At 46.9% G+C, this 18,765-nt stretch overlaps 1 protein-coding gene across 1 annotated transcript; it reads right to left on the reverse strand.

Annotated features, from left to right (window-relative positions):
• Positions 1-9,421: 9,421 nt before the first annotated feature.
• On the reverse strand, positions 9,422-18,586 carry tcf19l (transcription factor 19 (SC1), like). The gene is made up of 6 exons (XM_086193751.1): positions 18,361-18,586; positions 17,045-17,905; positions 14,611-14,780; positions 13,267-13,660; positions 12,678-13,185; positions 9,422-12,206 (listed from the first exon to the last, which is right to left on the reverse strand). Exons 2-6 carry the CDS (start codon positions 17,313-17,315, stop codon positions 11,849-11,851), a joined length of 1,701 nt encoding a protein of 566 aa, XP_086049877.1. The 5' UTR covers positions 17,316-17,905; positions 18,361-18,586; the 3' UTR covers positions 9,422-11,848.
• Between the last annotated feature and the right edge of the window lie 179 nt (positions 18,587-18,765).

Below are 18,765 nucleotides of genomic sequence, written 5' to 3' on the forward strand. Positions count from 1 at the left end.
GGATTCAGGAGTGTCATATCGGGTATATTTTACCCGATATGACACTCCTGAAAGAATGTATTTTTCTATAATATTTCTAAAACATAATAAAGTACAACTCTGTATCCCAAACGGAAGCACTCTTCTTTAACTTCCCAATACGCAATGTCACATAAAACAAACAAAAACAAGTACCATGGGGGACCCGAAAATGACATGCGAAGAATCGAGTGGGTGAAAATCACCCGCCGCTCGTGTTCTTAGCGTTAACGTTAGCACCAACGCTTGCTTGTTGTAGTTCAAATCAAAGTGTGGCTGGACTACGTGGAATGTACCTGTGTGCTTGAGGGTTTTGCGATTGGATATTTCAGGGCAGTTTTGCTGTTGTTTTATTCCTGCAGCCACCGTTAGCCATCAGTCACCGTTAGCTTCAACAACAGCAACAACAACAAAAACCTTTCAAAATACAAAGGGGGAATAGAAACGACTTCGTGAGCTCAAGGCATTTTGTGAGCACCTGAAAAGCAAAAAAAAAAAAAAAAATAATAATAATAATTTTTGTCAGTGACTCATTTTGAGAATAAAGCATCCTCAGCGACTGTTCTTGAGAAATAAGACAAACTGAGCTGGAAGAAATACTGTCTCTTGGACTGTTAAATCCACATTAATCCTTCATAGTCTAAATTTATCATTCAAAGAAAACAAATCAGGATGTTCAGCCGACATTAGACGTTAAAGCCTACATCCAGGATATTTTAGACAAGATGTTAGGGCTGACATTTATTATTCTCCTCAGGAATCGAGAGGAGGCCCCCGGTTTCTACCGCCAGAGGGAAAATACACCTGCAGAACTCTTTGCTTTAGAACATTAATTATTTAGTGTTGCTGAAACTACAGTACCGCTATTGGTGTAGAGCGGTGGAAGAGCACACTTCATATCTCCTCGTACATCTCTTTCTGAAGCCACAAAAGACTTCAGACATTTGCTTTCGCGTGAAGCGGCAAACTTTGATTCGGTGGAATGAAGTGCAAGTTCAGCAACGCCAGCGTACTTCGTCATGTCCGTGCCACTCTGCCGCCTACTTAGTAAAAGGAGCAACGCAAAAGTCTACGTTTGAAATATTTCTGGAACAAAAGGAGAAGTGTAGGAAAGCCACGTCTTCATAAAGTCCTCCTGTATCCATCCATCGTCATCTTCCGCTTATTCCTACATTAAGGGTCGCAGGGGGTTGGAGCCTATCCCAGAGTCAACGGGCGAGAGGCAGGTTCACCCTGGACAGGTCGCCAGTCCATTGCAGGGCCAACACATAGAGACAGACAACCATTCACACTCACAGTCACACCTACGGTCAATTTAGAGTATCAATCAGCCTCGTCCCCTCTTGATGTCTTTGGACTGTGGGAGGAAGCTGGAGTACCAGAGAGAACCCACGCAGGAACAGGGAGAACATGGAGACTCCACACAGAAAGATCCCGTGCCCGAGCCGGGACTCGAACCCGGAACCTTCTTGCTGTGAGGCCACAGTGCTGACCACTGCACCACCGTGCAGCCTCCTCCTGTATATGATACAATTTTATAACATCACTAAGTTCCATTTTATACTTTGTTGAAGCGAAGGCCATTGGAACTGCTTTTAATATTTCTGGGTGGTTTAATCTGTGTCAAATCATAATAAATCATAAAATGGATTAAGTGAAGGACCTAAGGTGTATAAATATGCATTATTTTAATATGTATTATATATTAAAATATCGAGTTAAATCTCTTGCGCTTTGACCTTATTTTAATTTGGACATATTTAATGTAAAAGCACAAAGCAAGAATAAGATTTAGTTTTTTTGAGTGTGTGTGTGTGTGTTTTTAATTTCATTATGTAGTTTCAGTCAGATCTACATGTTTGTTTGTTTTTTTACATTGTCCTGTCAACACATTTCCTCCAGTTTTATTTATGGGGCTGTAAAGAGAGAAACTTACAGCAAAAATCTAAAGTAAAAAAGAAAGAAATGGCAGCAGTTCCACCGTATGGCCCACAACGGAATATAATGACCATAATATATATAATATTATATAATCTCAGTTTGATTGGATTTGATTTTTGTCTGTAACTGCAGACGTTAGATAGATGCAGTAGACTGGAAAGTATAACATGATTCTCTAACATAGTGTATCAGTGTCCTAGCATGTAGCATGTAGCGATTACTCAGTGTAGCACAGCTGATGGTTGTCGAATGTTTCATGTAGGATCAGCAACCGCTGGTAGAAGAAGACTCAAACCAATCAGTATTGCTGCTACTTGACATATAAAACTCATTATTTCCAATAAACCTGAGTTTGTTTTTTTGTTTTTTTGTTTTTAATCTCTGCAGGGAAATGCACACTCTTTCAAGTTGCTGCAGTTTAAGCCACATTTGGACTGTATAAATGTAATTGGTAATAAATAGTTCATTTGATATGTGACCTACTTTCCCCTAATACACCCTCGCTGGCTTAATTTCATACCACAGCTGGAATCATGGTGTCAAACCCTGGACATCTCTGTTTAACATTGTCTTTTTCTCTCCTTACACTGATGCCTCAACTTAACTTTTCAAGCCTTAAAAACCTTGTTTTTGTGTGTGTGTGTGTGTGTGTGTGTTGTTTTTTTTAACCTCAAATTGAAAATCTGGGGGGGGGGTCTGGCTTTCCTTCCAGCAGAGTCTGTGTTGGGCTTTTAAAAACATGCAGCGCAAGATGAAAGACCAATCAATTCCCAGCTTTTTGGGGGCCCATGTCATAGCTTGGGGCCCCCTTTAAATTGTAACCCACTTTGAGGCCACTTATAGAGCCGGCGGTGCCAACGGCGAGTCAACGGCAGATGATTAATGACGTTATTAAACTGTTTAGAGAGGTCGTGTGTTCTTCTGGCTGCGCCAATTGAGAGTGATTTGTGAGGTGAAACAACGCCGTGGAAAGAAGCGGCGCGTGTGTGCAGTCGGTGAGTGGGGAGGTGTGCACAGGCAGGGGAGTGAACTGCACGTATTGTCACTCTTCTAAAGAACACCAGCAAGCTTCACGCCATCAGAAGTTCAGGTTGTATAAGTTTTAGTTGAAGAAGTCACCCGAGGATGCTCGTGTGTGTGTGTGTGTGTGTGTGTGTTATATTAAACCAGAAATAAGCAAAACATAGTCCATCTTTAGGAATCTAATAAGAATTTCTAATGAAAATCCCAAATTGGATTAAATAAATGATGAGCGTTTAAAATGGGACTCAATTATATTCATAGAGCACAGAAACTGGTCAGTTCATACAGTAGTTATGTTAAAGGAGAACACCAACTTTTGGGCAAACGCGCTCATTTTCCATCCTGCCCACCTCCCGTTATGGATCGCCCTCCCTCCCCGCTAGTTAGCTTAGCATAATGAACGGGAGAGGGTACCAGGCTCTAGGGAGGCTGGGTCATAAGCAAAATTGATGTTCCTTTACAGAAAAATGACCCAAAAAATGCTTGTGACTGGTCTTTAAATTTGGCACAGAGATAGTTTTGGAAAGTATCTACCAGTTTTAAAATGTTTTTGTTTTTTGGTTTTTTTGGAACGCATAAATAATCTCATTTCTATTCGAGGTTTCTTTCACAGAGAGAGGGAGAGATGCAGAGGTCAAGCCGGGGACAGGTGAAAATAAGCCAATAAGCTGGAATCTCATTTCCTGAGAGCTAAAGGCAGAAAGAGAGGAAGGGGGGAAGATGGAGGGAACGGACAGAGGAGGGAGAGAAAGAAACATATCACGTCACACCGTTGTTGGATGGAACAACAAACAGAGGAGAGAAAGAAAACAAGCCACGTGCCAACATCGTTAATGGGGTTCATTTACAAAAACAACTTAACTTTTAAACTCAGCCTTAATGTTTGCAGCCCTGGGACAAGTTTAACATTTGAATTTGTGCTTGCTGTAAACCCCCAAGCAGCAGGCCTCGGAAACATGACAGGGAACGCTCGAAAATAAATAAATGAGATTTAAATGTATTGAAGTGTACGGCTACGGTTGAAGCGTCATTAGCGGAAGCGCTGTATGTGAAGCTTAAGCGGTGCTGACGGAAACACGCCAGCCACCTGGTTCACGGGAAGCTGTCGCGTTTGCACGACTGGACTGGATCTCAGACATTTCAACGTTTTGCGGTGCAGCACAAACCACGCCAATGAATACAACTTCAATGAAAGTCTTAAAAACAGCGGTTGCTAACAAACAGGCTAGCAAGAGAGTGACGAAGACGAAGTCATGTGTCTGCAGTGTAACCTACCGTTAGCTTTGTGCCTCTAATGAATGGATTCCTGCTTCAAAAACCTTATAGCTGGTGTTTTCATCAACAACAATATGCGAGTCACACACTCAAACCCTGTGTTCAAGCCCTTTCGGGAGGCTAATAATCCAAAACCCAATCTAAGAATCCCATCGGCTTTTGGTCCAGGGAACCCATGGCGATGCTAACTTCCAGTTGGCCTCCCAATACAGGTGATCGTCACTCTTTTTTCGACAAAAAGAGCAAAAAACTACCAATTAAGGGAGTCAAACTTTGCAATTCCATCAACTTTTTCGAACGCGACACCTCAAAAGGGACACTGATGGAAACGCGAGGGTGAAACTTTGAAGACTTCACGACTGAAATGCATCGGAGAGAAAATGTCCCAATGGAGTGGAAAAGGTGGAGGTGAACCAGTGAATGGCAAGGGAAGAAGGGAAACAAGTTAAAATGAGGAGGAGAGAGATTAAAAAAAAAAAAAAAAAAAAGGAGCCAGGAGGGGAAAGAGTAGACGGGAGGAGAAAAAAAGAACAGGGGAGGGGAGTTGAGGAGGAGAGCAAAATGAGAAAGTAAGAGGCTATTGAGATGAATCGACAGCTGCTCCTGAGATCTTATTAGAGCAGAAACACTGCCTCTAACACACACACACACACACACACACACCTGTAAACATCTCCCACATTTGTGTGCAGACATTTACTGTTGCGTGCACACATACACACACACACACACACACACACACACACACACACACACACACTACCACGCCTCACTGCTTTTGAGAGGCATGCATGCCGAGACTTGCATTAACCGACATGCTACACACACAAACACACGCAGAGACGGTATAAACATGCTCTTGTGTCACGCATGCAAAAATCCAGATTTAAACAATTGGAAAAACACCACCTCTTTATCACAAAGCACTAAGGAGGTGAACACACACACACACACACACACACACACACTTAGATCACAACAATGCAGGTATGAACAGCTGGCTGAAAAGATACAGGGGGAGTCAAGCCCCTTTAAAGCGTCTACAGCGGCCGATTTAGCTGTTTGACTGAGAGGAAACAGCCCACAATTTGAGCTCCGTGATCCATTAAAACCATTGAGACACAGCCACCAGCACCCCCCCACCCCCCGCCACACTAAATCCACCTCCCACTCCTGCGGTGACTCACACCTGCATGCATTTGAGCTGAAATTGAATCTGCTCTCTTCGCAGGATAATGAAAACGTATGATTTCCATTCTAGGTGTAGTGTGCAGGGAGTGGCCCTGCACATTTGTTTTCCTGTGTTGGTTCTTTGCTCCAGGCGTCTGTGGGGGTCTGCCAGACTGGGCTGAGCCAACACTGCCTCCTGCTGGGCTACTAGGGAACAACAAATCCAGTACAACTGAAATCACTGTCCTGAAGTTTCCTTCAGATGAGATGAGATGAAATATTTACACCTTTCGTGTTATTTTGATAGATTCCGCAAGAAACATGGATTGTACAAATATACATATATATATATACACAAATATACATATATTATATATATAAAACATACATAAGGTGATATATGAGACATACCTCGGTGTGCTGGTACTCTAAAGAGTACTTTTCTTATGTCTTCCTTCCTCCACCAGAGCAGAAATAAGGACAAGTGGCTATGCTTCAAAAGACTAAGACGACTATTTTCAGTACATTTACACGTAAAGAAAATCACAGGGATTTCCTGCTATTTTACTGTTGATTTGAATAACAAAAAATGTACTAAAGATGCACCACTTTGTGTACTTTTTAGATTTTGAACTTATCTTTTCATGGAGAAAAAGAAACTCCCTCCCACTATACTGTAGTTAACTGCTGTTACAGTAGCATGTTGTTGGACAGCTATGATTGTCGTCGACTGCCTGTCTGCAGGAGCTGTATTTTTTCATAGAATCCCTCTCCTAGAGTCAATCTGCTTGAATCCAAACTAAAAAAAAAATCATAAGCCCAAATAAAAGCGGACACACATTTCGTGGAAATGAACTGTTGACGATCAGCGATTAAACACGGGCGGCAATAACGCAACTGCTGAGGTCATTCCAAGGAGTTTCTGATGGACTCTTCGTTCATGTTCCCGCTGACATGCTCCAGGTGACCTGAAACCATCTCCGTTGGTAGATTTTGAAGGTTTTCCTGCAAATTATGCAGGAAACTGATCTTGGATTCAAGTTTCCAACACTGGCTGGGAGCTTGAGCCTACACCGTGAAGCATTTTTACGAGTGCATGTGTTGCAAAACACTCCAAAAACTCTGTTGGTGCATTACAATGTGATTGAGGTGTCATTTCAGTAACGTGACGAAGGGCGGACCTCACCAGGCCTGTGAGCCTGATTGCTGGGAACGCCAACGATGACCAGGGAACGTAATGAGAGTATTGTAGTATTCAGGTTGATATTGTAATACTGACGTTGATATAAATGTAGCTACTGTGACACCAGAACCCCCGAAACACCAATAAATGGAAGGAGCGCCTGATGACAAATACAGAAAAAAAAGGATGCTGTGTGTGTGTGTTTGTATGAGTGAGAGTGTGTGTGTGTGTGTGTGTGTCTGCCTGGAGGAAAAATATGATTTTATAGTTGGCAGCCCTCTGCTTTAATCTTGTGGTGACCTCTGCCTTTACAAGCATCAAGACAAGATTGAAATGCCCTCACTTATTACTGTTATGTGTCCTGTAGTTGTAAGCCATCGCACACACACGTGTACACAAACACACATGTACGTACACACACACACACACACACACACACACACACCTCAGTTCTGAGTGAACAGAATCAGCATCCTGTTCTCACCGTGCCTCCGTTCTGTGTGCACGTTCAAGTGCGTTGATTTTACAGGCAAATTGCAGGAAAATAAAACACGTTTCGTCACTTAACCATCACACAAAGACTGATTTAATTTCAGCAAAACACATTCTGTCCACAATGCACTCAGTTTAACTCATTTCCTCCAGCGTCAGCGGCACAAACTACACACAATTACACCGCAGACAAACACCCAATCAGAGGCGGCTCACTATTTTCTTCCTACGGGCTGAAATACGCCGAAACGCTGCCAAAGTTGAGCAAGTGTGCCGTGGAATGCAACATGCAAATAAATCGATTAAAAATAACTGATGTTTGTTTGCGCAAATTAAACCTTTTTTTTTTTTTTTTTTGCCTAATGATGTCTCGAGATTTATATATTATTTGCTGGCAAAGTATTTGCTGTTATTTGCCAGTGATACACTGAGGAATAAGGAACCACCCCCCCCCCCCTCCAAAAAAAAAGAGAAAGAGAGTGAGCAACGTTGCTATGGAAACAGGATGGACAAATGTAATTGTTTCTCTCCGTCTTTGCAGGTCATGGCGGTGGGCCTTCCAGCTCTATAATCTCATATATCTATCCAGCGGCCAGCCACAGTCTAATAGCTTTCCTGGACGTACAAATGTGCTACACGATATAAAGAGTGATTTTGTGACCTGTTGGTGTACGGCGTGTGTGTACGGTACTGGATAGACTCTCAAATACTGCTGTGCTCCAAAGTGAGACGCTGCTTACTGGAGTCAAACGCCGGCTGGACTTAAAACTTCCTCCAAAACACACCTAAGCTGCATTTTCAACTCCATTTACTCTGTGGAACACGTAGAGTATCGCTGAGAAAAATGAAGTTGGATCTAGTAAATATATGAGAGTGGGGTTCAAGTATATTTCTGAAGTTTACTTTATTTACTGAGTACTAATACCAATGCTCTGGCAGAATATATTAAAGTGTGCTATTTCAATACTTCCTGGGACTAAATTGACCCAGTTTATAAACGTACTAATAAGCTTAAACATAAATATTTCTTACTTCAGGTGTACTGTGAGTGATACTGCAAGTGGAGTTATGGGTACTAATTCTGTGGCTTTTGTTCATAAAAGTGAACGTAACCACGGAATTCATGTTGGCGTGAAAAGCAGGAGAACAAAATTTGGGACAGAAACATTTCTTGGTGTGTGTGTTTTTAAGAGTGTGAGCTCTTTCACTTGGAAGTAAAAAAACAAAGAAGAAGAAGAAGAAGAAGAAGAAGAAGTGCTGCATGAAGAAGCGTGCTGAGTGGATCATCAAACCGGAAACTCGGCGAGCGCCAAGCGAGAGGACGAATCCATCGAGAAGTTTAAACAAACGTGATGTTGTCTTTGCTTCTTTGTGATAATTTCAAAGGTCTCATCGCAGCTGGGGGGGGGGGAGGGGTGTCGTATCTTAATACAAAAAAAGGAGAAAAACAAGATTGAAACTTCGTCCGTCTCGTCTTCAAGCCGACACAGAATAAAAGATCAATTCCAGTCTTTGACCAGAGAAGAGCTGTGAAGATGAAAGCCGGAGGACGCGCGCAAGCTAATCTCTGAACTTCTGGAGAGAATCAGCAGAGTTTGATCCCGCACGAAGGCCACAAGGTCAAACTGCGCTCCTACAATATCAACGCTCCGGTCACGTGAGCACCGTGTGAAAGTCAGGTTCACGTGAGGCTCGCAGTCTGAGCTCTCTCTCCAGTACTCAAGTGGTACTTTTACTGCAGAGTCCAGCAGGGTTGGGATTCTAACAGCCAACGGTGCGGACGGTAAAAACCAAAGACTGAAAACTTCTGAGTGAAGAAAAAAAACAACAACAACAAAAAAAAACCCAAAACAACAACAACAAAAAAAAACTCTTGCAGTTTTCTGGAAAATAGAAACTCGTGCAGATTTGCAGTTTTAATAATTTACCTTCATCAAATAAGAAATCGCTGCCGTTTACATGCTCTTCTGATGACCGACGCTCCTTTGGCTCGGCACACCTCCGCGGGTCAACGGGTCAGCAAGACGAGTTAGTTTTACACTCAAGGATGAAGTTTTCCAACAGACCGGTTGGTTGGATCTCACTCTTCACCTGAGACGCCTTTGGGTTTGTTTGTTTGTTTGTTTGTTTGTTTGCTGACATCAGATGTGCTGATTTTTTTTTTCCATCTGATTTGCCCACCAGACATTATCGACTGATGAAAAAAATAAAAAACAACAAAGTTTGTATGACAATCCCCTTTTTCGACAAACTGAAAAACACACAAAAGGGCTCTTTATTTCCAAAGCATGAGGAAAAAAAGCCCATGACGCTCATTTTTGATGAAAACTCATTTGTGCCGATAACGATGACGGACAGAGAACCCAAGCTTTCCTGTCATTTCGTATCCGTTTTTTTCTACAAAGTGCCTGAGGGCTGCTATTAAAACCTTCTCTTTAAAAAAAAAAAAATTCTAAATTCCTGTTGGCTAAATTGTTTGCAGATTTACACAACAACCATCAGGCCTGAATTTCTCCAAACTTACTTGAAGAGTGCAGCGTGAGGAGAGGCTCCCGTCACATTGAGCCGGGGGTTCCTGCAAGATTCTGACAATGCATTTTATTTCTTGTCATCTCCACTGCTGCCTCCGGGGGAGGTCGGCGCTCCCCAGATGGTTTAACAGATGAATCATTTCATTTAAATGTCGGGGGGGGGGGGCAAAAGAAAAGAAAAACAAAAAAAACCAACGATCCAACAAGACGACCACAAATCAAATTTAGTTTTAAAATGTGAATTTGTAGAGAAAGAACACAACATTGCATGGAATGCATGCGCTGGTTAACCAACCGCCCATTTATGAACTGAACTGCAGCTGCTGAGCGTCTGCAACACCCCAGGACATAAACTCTGAATGTGCCGAGTCGGATTTGTGACTGCGAGGGGATTTATCACACCGTTGACACCACAGCTCCACCTTCACATCGCACAGGTTTACGTCTCAGAGCTCTGCTAATTTTGCCTTCACACCAATTAAAACGTGTCACACTCAGCGGCGCCTGTGACTTTCCTTTGGTGGCAAGTCAAAAAAATTATTTATTTATTATTTTTAATTTAACAGCACACAAAAGGTGAAAAACGAGAAGACTGGTGCTCGGCGGGTTTTCGAACCCAGGACGGACGAGACGAGCTGAAGACGGAACGTTTAGGAGGTGCAAGAGGGAGAACCCGCAGACGTTCTAACACGGAAGCAAAACAGGACAGGGAAAAAAATCGGTTTCCACCTTCAACGTGCAGATCAAAACAACAACAACAAGAAAAATAATGGATTGGACGATGAAGATTTAGGCTCAAAGAGGCCGGAGTAATCACAGCAGAGGGATTCCAACTCACCGCACTCAGAGTGGTTTCTCACGCCGTGGCGATCAGTTGTTAGATTGTGACCGAACTGCAGCAGCATATTTAGAAGCACCGAGCAAACAAAGACTTCATGGAGACAAGAAGCCACCAGATGTTCTGTTTTCTAACGTTTCTGGCCGTTTCTCGTCCTGCAGCGACGTCAAAGAGTAGCACTGCAGTTCCTGCTGTTCATAAACATTTATACTTCAGAGGTGCTTGGCTTATCCTTCTTTACTTTAAAAACTGCAATAGTGGTTTGAACGAAGCACAAGCTGGCAGCTGAGAGCCGCCGCGGCCATCGGGGCACCCACTAACGTCGTCTGTTAACGTCACTGGGTCATGTGACTGTGCAGGAAGCCGCTCTAAGACGTCGCTGAAGGGCCTTTTCACACCTGTCGCTCTGATGCGTCACGGCGAGCCAGGCCGGAGCGTTTGTGCCTTCTCCCCAAGCTGCTGGTGCTCGTCCGAACATGCCGCAGTTTCGTGGTTACTTTTCTGTCACTGTGGCATTCAAGGGACGTGTGGTCATGTTGATTGCCACTCAGTTCTTTTGAGATTAGGATCAGGATGACATCATCGCGGCATGACATCCTGACTAGAGCTGGACTCAACTGGACCGGTGTGAAAGCACCCTCAGAGACACCCGGTGTCCTGGTGAGCCACCGCCAAGCAGAGATGCAAAATTAAATAACGTCAGAGGTGCTTCAGACAACAACTGGATTTTATTCTACTCGAGCAGCACCTTGTGCAGTCCATTTCACCCAGGAAGAGGAAAAAGAACTCCAAAAAAACAACAAGAGTCCAGCGTGATCTGAGCGCTCAGTAGTGTGAAGGTGTGGACACCTGAAAGACCTGAAGAAGAAAAGCTGCGTTTCACAAATCACCTCAAATGTTGTTGATCTGTCCAGCAGCCAGAGACGGCGTCGTCCTCCCCGTCTGCACGAACACCCGCTTATCGTCCAGGGGGCAGACCTCAACGCAGCTCTGCTGACGCTGTTAACTGTCTTAGAGCATCGTTCGCCCTCTCAGGCGGCTGCGGCCGCCCTCGGATAGTTCAGGAGGCGTGGGGGGGGGGGGGGGCAGCTGTGCCGCTAGAATGTTCACCAACTGAAAAATTCATCTGGCCGGTAAAACGACAGCACTCAGGCATGCCAGGATGTTTGGAGGGCTGAAGCGTCCCATTCATCCTCCACTGGTCCAACATGGGGGGTTCATTCACCAACATTTCATTGTGTCGTCTCTGGGTGGTCATGAACAGGCTCATTGGCTGACGATGGAGTCCATCTCCAAGTCTACTGATTTCCTGAAGCTGCATGGAAACAAACATTAAAAAGGGGACAAACGTGGCGTCTGGAGTCTGAATTCTCTTCCTCAGCGACAGCCGCAGTGGAAGTCGGCGCTCGGGTCCATCAGGAGCTTCTTGCGGTCCACATGGAGACAGTCTATGTGGTACCAGGCGTCGCACACGTCACACTGGATCCACTGCACCGTGTCCTGCTGCGGCAGACGACACTGGGGAGCGGCGCACGGTTCCACCGCCCCGACCGCCGCCGCCGCCGCCGCCTCCTCATCCTCCTCGTCCTCTTCATCGTCCTCATCTTCAGAGGAGGAAGAGGATGAGCCAGAAGAGGATGAAGCAGAGGAGGTGGAGGACGAGGACGAGGAGGACGGAGAGGGAAGAGAAGGGCGGGGAGGGAGCGGGTGTTTCCTGGGTCGACCTCGTCGCTTGCTGTGAAAGGACAAAATTAAAACACTGTAAAAAATGAATTTCATAAAGATCTATTTGCAGCGGCCGAGTCAAACACCATGACATATTTACTTTCTGTTCCAGGATGTCCAAGTCGCTAATATAATTTAAACCCAGCCTAACATGTGGAGCGCAGCTCACTCGTCCTCATTACTTCCTCGCCAGTGACGAGGTTTTTTGGCATTCTGTGTTCCCACCATCATGCAGTAGAGGGCGCTACTGCACGTTGACAGCTGCAGACCCAGTTACGTCTGGGTCCAATCACAGCACCAGCACAGACCATGTCACAGACGAACGTGCCGTTTAAACGGATAAAAAGAACCATTGCTACACTTTATTGAGGTAAAAGTTTGAAAGAACAACATCAAGTGTTGAGTCCCACGTGCACACACTCCTGTGACTGGAGCTGTAGTCAGACAGTAACGTGGTTCTGATCTGGATTAGGCTTCTTACCCGGGTTGATGGTGAAACCGGTTGAACTGCACCCGGCCTCTCTCCTCTGCTCGGACCCTCACTGAGGGTGAGGCCAGGCTGTAGTTCTCCCCTCCCACCACTAGAGGGGAGAACACCGGAGAGCTGTTGGCCCTCCGCCGGCCCCTCAGCGCTGGCTGTGAACCCTGCGCACTTTTCTGTTGGCGGAAGGCCGCGATGTTGCCGTGCATCACCGTCTTCACACGGCGTGTTGACTCCACCGCGGGTTTGTGAATGGCAGGTTTGGTGAAGGACGCCTGGAGCAGGTGGTGGTTGAGTCTGCTGTTTGTCATGGCGCCGTGGAAACTGCCGATGGTCCTGATGCCGACAGGGAAGGGTTTGGCCTCCAGCGGTCGCCTGATGTCACTGTGGCCTTTAGGCTGCAGCTGAAGAGGTGGAGGCGAGCTGAAATCCTCGGACTCAGACTTATAGAGTCGCCGCCGCTTCTTCCCCCTCGCTCTCAGTCCGTCCTCCACAACTCCTGCCAGAACTGAAGAAGAAGAACGCGGCTGCTGTTACTGGATCCAGAAAAACCTGGTCCAGATGCTGGAGGAGCGCTGAAGAGCCTTACCTCCTCTGCCTCTGGGCTCGTCCGAGCTGTCGTCCTCCAGGAGAACCGTGTGAGCAGACTTCCTCCTGCTCCTGGAAGCTGGCGGGAGGGACTTTGCCGACGGCAGCGAAGGCACCGAGGCGAACGATGGAGGCGTGGAGGGAGGAAGCAGAGAGGAGATGCTCCTGGCGAGAGGAGGCGAGGAGGAGGAGCCGGGGTCTGAGACTGTCCCCTCGTGGCTGTGGCTCCTCTTGAAGGTCCAGGCGCTGCCCTTCACCTTGCTGAGGCTGCCGATGGAGTTGAGGATGACGGTGGCTCGGTTGATGGACAGCTTGGACAGATCCAGTTTGGCCGGCACCTTGCGGTCCAGGTTGGTTCGGATCCGGTTCTGTAAGTCGGAAGAAAAGGTTCCCGCCTAGAAAATAGGATTAAAAAAAATGTACATTTCTGAAAAATACGACCGAAATACACTCGAGTCCAAATGCCTGAAGCTACAAAGGCCGGTCTTAAGGTTTGATAAAAATAAAATAAACTTTTAAAAAGGAAATTTAAGATTCCTTGAAGCTTTGAGATGCGTGGTGTGCAGGATCCATCAAACACCAACCAATCACCACATCAGGAAGAGAACACGCCCCCGCGTCACTTCGGCTGTCAACAAGACTTCCCTCCAAACCTCAGGTTTTTGTTTGAGCAAAGTTTCAGAATTTCCTAAAATTCTAGAGGAATAAATTCAGCTCGTCCTGTCACCTCGAGATAGTTTTTTGTGGTCTTGCAAAGGCCACTTCCTGAACGACCGAACAGACGAATGTTCCACCCTAAAAGATTCCTCCTGCGGCTTCAATCAGAGAATCATTCCAGCTCACTGCTGAAAAAAAAGAGGAGTTTTTAGACGTTCACAGATTCTTACTTTGCTGCAAACGAGAGACTAATAAGATGTTAACACCACTAAAGCTTCCCGTCCCTCACCCCCCGCCGCCCCCCCCCCCCCCCCCGCCGCCCTCCCTCTCTCCTGCTACTAAGAGATTCACTGAGGCGGTGCAGGTGATCTGGATCGAGTCGTCCACGCACCGAAGCCTCGGATAAGTTAGGAGAGCTCTGTGTTCGACAGGTAAAAGTTCTGATTCGCTAACGTGCCAACAGACACTTTGGATGAAATGCAGTGGAACAATGTGTGAGCTTCGACCCAAAACAGTGCTGAAACACGGAACGAATGAGTGAAAAAAAACAACCCCTGAAACGACAGAGTAAACAAAGTAAAACCAGTGACATCACCACGGAGTCTCCTGCAAAGAATCAGAACCAGAACACTTTACTCATCCCTGAGGGAAATTCTGTTCGTGACTAAGGAACAACACAAAAAAATACCTTTGGAATTGTGATGGCATCAAAGTCCAGAGGACGAACTTTGACCTTCTGGAAGAGGAAGTAGAACTCAGGGCTCCCCGAGGTCAACTGCCCGCCAAAGGTCAGCGCGTCACCGTCCGAGAGCTCCGACTGGACACCAGGCTGAAGGCGGACTTCATTGACCCAAGTGCCTAGCAACATGGGGGGGGGGGGGGGGGGCTTAGCTGTAAGATGTCTAGCAAGTCACATGATCAGTCCTACAGAAGCGGCTCGACTCGATGAGGTTCATCACAGAACTTTAAACCGTCTGTCAAACCGGAGGAGAAGCCAAGCGAGCAGAGCATAAATACAAAGTCACTGGCTGCCAATCAGTGTGTTTACAGCTTCCAAAATGGAGAGAAAATATAAAACAGTCTGTGAAATGGACCTCGAACCGGGGAGCTGGGAGGCTACAAGGCAATCAAACAGCCGTGGCGGCACGGCACGAAATGAGAAACGCACGCCGAATACCAACGTCTCATTTTAATAGCAAAAATGAAAAGTGTGGGAAACAGACTGTGAAATTACTTGAAAAATGAAGTAGTAAGAGCAGTTTGAGCTCCTCAGCCTAGATTACCTTTAAGTAAAGGCTCCAGTTTCCTCTCCACCTCCGCCTACTTCCCGCGCTCTCGACTCCGGAGGAGCGGGCGGAGAGTTTGACCTCTCACGTCTCGTCCTTTGCGGCAGCCCTGACATTCGTCTTTATGCTCACCTCTCTTCACTCTAAAAAGGTTTTTGGGGCTGCTTGATGGCGGCAAAAATCATAATCTGGATTATTTTCACTGATAAGCAGGATCAGTGTATTTGCTTTTAACGTAATAACACTTTAATGACACAGGAGCCATCGCCGAGGCGCTCAGTGAAAGGCTGTCTCGCTCCACCTTCCTCTCCGTCTCCCTCTCTCTTCATCCAAACGTTCATCCTGAACAAGATGGTCGCTCCTCCGGAAGCTGAAATCTTTAGAGTAGTATGTTCACCGATGTGTTGGGTTCCACCCAACCGTGATCTGAGCAACAGATGCACGCGCGTCGGCTGCCATGAACGCACCTGCGTTTATTTACGCAGGCACCAGGGAGCAATCAGATTACAAGCGAGCGATCACAGCAAACGCATCTGTCAGAGGTGCAGCCAACGTTGTGAGTTGGAGAAGTCCCAGCCTGCTGGAGCGCTTTAACCGCCGAGAGCCACCTCCCATCACCTGCTGCTACGGCAACCGTTGAATCCATAACTGACCGTTCATTTCCCATCGAGGAGACGCCCCCTCCCTCGCAGATAAACACAAACTCGGGGCGACGTCGCTAACAACGGACGTGACGCGCAGGAGCCCGAGCGACCGCCTCTGATCGTTTGATCCCGCGGCTTCCTGAGAAAACGTGCGTGTGAAGAGTAAAAAAACAGAACAAACGATCTGTAAAATCTGTTTAAATTGAAAGGACGATGATTGGCAGGTCACCACAGGAAGTCAGCAGGGGGGGGCGGAGCAGGTGCTCAAGGGTCCGCCGAGTCTTCAGTCTCCATGTCCCTCGCTGGAGATCAGGTCGGGGGTCCCTGCTATTTTATGTCTGTCCTCTTGTGCTCTTCCCATCGTTCACCCGCTGCTGCTCGTTCACGCCCACTTTCCTATGTTTCGCGTTCGTCTCCCTGAAACTCTCTCACGACGGAACGCGTCAGAAACGGAAACTGAACAGGATTGACAAAATCTTTGTGAAAACACTCTCGTCAGACTCCTCCCCCTTAACATTTGTCAGCAGTTTTTGGAGAGGATTCACGATGGAGTTCAGCCATCAGGGAGATGAAGCTGTTTGAAGACTTTCCTACTAAAATGGCTTCCTTTGGATTTTAAGAAGAAGAAGAAAAATAAACGGTAGGAACATTTTTGAGGGGGTTGGTTTTGTTTTTGAAGACGTTTTGGTAATAAATTCAGTTCAGTGTTGATTGTGAGCGTTCTGCATTTCCTTCAGCTGCACTCGGGGGTGAAACAGCTGTGTGTGTGTGTGTGTGTGTGTGTGTGTGTGTGTGTGTGTGTGTGTGTGTGCGTGTGCGCAGCTGTCAGAGCGCAGGTGTTATTGTTCCATCAGCAAAGACGCTGTTTGTGTTTTCTTAGAATTTGCATGCCTGTCACACGAATGTAGTCCTGCTTCTTCTGCTGCTGCAAGTCTGACATCGTCTCACAAGTGTGTGTGTAGATGTGTGTGTGTTTACAGGAAGCTCTTGTGAGATGTGTGTGTGTGTGTAAGTAGTTGTTTTTGTTCGCTATCAGAGATCTTTGCTAGAATGAACCCCTTTAACATGACCTCTGGTCCACGTGGAGAAGAGAAAGTCCCCTTTATGTGACAAAATTTAATTTAGGTAGGGACCGTCTTAGTTTAGGGTAGACTGCTGTGTGTGTGTGTGTGTGTGTGTGTGTGTGTCTCACCATGGCTGCTCCTGTCCTTGATGTGGACCCTCCAGCCCTCCTCCTGCGGCGCCACATCACCTCCGCTCACCTCCCTCTCAGCGTGTAACTCGGCGTGGATCCTTGACACCGAGTTCGAGTCCAGCGTGACATCACACAGCTCGGCGGCGCGGCCCAGGCGGAAGACGGAGTGGTTCAGCGCCGGCCTGAATGTGTACAGGTCCCTGGCCGAGTCTCCCGCCGATGAGCCGATCCGAAGCAACTGGAAGCAAGGCTGCACCCCCGACAGCATGGCGGCGGGGCTGGATTGTGTGCCCACCCACCCACTCTGTCACCGGCCCGTTACAGGAGGCCGAGATCCATTCTAGGACTGGAGGCTAGAGGACAACCGACTCTGAAGATGCAAGAAGGGAGCGTGAAGGTTACAGGCAGGACCGCAGCCTCTGACCAACAGGTGTCTGCATCAACATGGAGGCTGAGATCCTGCTGGGAGCTCATGAATAATTCACCAGGACCACGACTCTAGAAGCCAGCCAAGTGTGGAAATTAGCTTCTGCTAGCTCCAACACACCCACCCCCGACCCCCCCGCGGAGCCCAGGCTGTGTGATGGCAGATCTGAGAATGAAGAGCGTCTCTAAGGTGTCCGGCTGCTAATTCAAGTGTGCGGCAAACATTGAAAGCATGAGGAGTGAAAGCTTCCTGGAAGCCTGACAAGCGTTGGGCTTCAGCTCCACTTCTGACATTTAATAAAGCAAAGTTAGGACAGCTGTCAGGGGAGCCCAGACACGCCTGAGAGGGAGATTAAGCTGCAGACATCAATGACATCATCCGCCTCACAGGTAGGAGGTCTGACAGGGTGGGACGACTGCGCACCGACACATCTGAAAGGAAACAACAACAGAAAAAACGCTCCACTTAACGCCTGAGAAGTGCTCGACAAACACATTTTCGACACATTTGGAACACATAAAGACATGAAGTCGTTTAATTAAAGGCCGGACCGGAGCAGAACCACATGCTGCATTGACTCGTGCTGGAGCACTCAGGGAGCAAACTTTGGAGCGCTCCTCATGCAAGTTGCACGCAGGTTCGATCCCATCACGGGTCACCAAGCAAGAAACACAAAGCTAGACGCGTTCTGACCGCAGCAATTAGGAGAAATACTCACTTTACGTAAACTACGTTCACGTAACGCTCGCATTCGCATGAAAGTGTGTTGATTATCGGCGATCGACGCCGTGAGAAAAGCGCTGCCCCTGCGTTTTAGCTTGTCAGGAGCGAGCTAGCTGACGTTGGTTCCTTGTGGGACGGGAGGGAAGTCAAAGCTGCGACTCACAACGGCAACACAACCAGTTTCCGTCTCCCCCTCCACACAGGCGTCGGCCAGCCGGCAGGTCGAGCCTCTCCACCCGGGGACGAGTTTGACCGTCTCGTAGTATTTTATCGCCCAGCTCCGGTGCGACTCCTCTTGCTTTTCTTTCCTTCAAGGAGGAAGTCCTTTGAAATTTGGCGCGTCAGGCCAGAACGCTTCCTAGCGCTTGAGGCTACGTCACATCCGACTCCGCCCTGATTGGCTGGCGGCCAGGGCGCCTTCTGCACGGACAAACTGCTCTGACGTAACAACGGAAGGCTGATTTTAGTGGAGTAGTAGGTCACGATACAGGTTTGTAGGTCACATTAAAGTTTATGCAAAAAACAAGTTTGTATGTCACTGAAGGCTTGAAAGAAAGAGGGAATATGG

This window comes from Aulostomus chinensis, chromosome 22 (genome assembly GCF_037954235.1).
Source record: "Aulostomus chinensis isolate RoL2024-O1b breed Wild chromosome 22, RoL_Achi_v1.0, whole genome shotgun sequence".
NCBI lineage: Eukaryota > Metazoa > Chordata > Actinopteri > Syngnathiformes > Aulostomidae > Aulostomus > Aulostomus chinensis.

What these genes read in the sequence shown, in the direction of transcription:
- tcf19l (XM_086193751.1), bottom strand. Translation starts at nt 17,315, where the DNA reads ATGCTGTCGGGGGTGCAGCCTTGCTTCCAGTTGCTTCGGATCGGCTCA. An exon ending in CAAGGACAGGAGCAGCCATG is followed by an intron (nt 14,781 to 17,044) that starts GTGAGACACACA and finishes CCATGTTGCTAG; the next exon opens with GCACTTGGGTCAATGAAGTC. An exon ending in CGGTTTCACCATCAACCCGG is followed by an intron (nt 12,207 to 12,677) that starts GTAAGAAGCCTA and finishes GTCCTTTCACAG; the next exon opens with CAAGCGACGAGGTCGACCCA.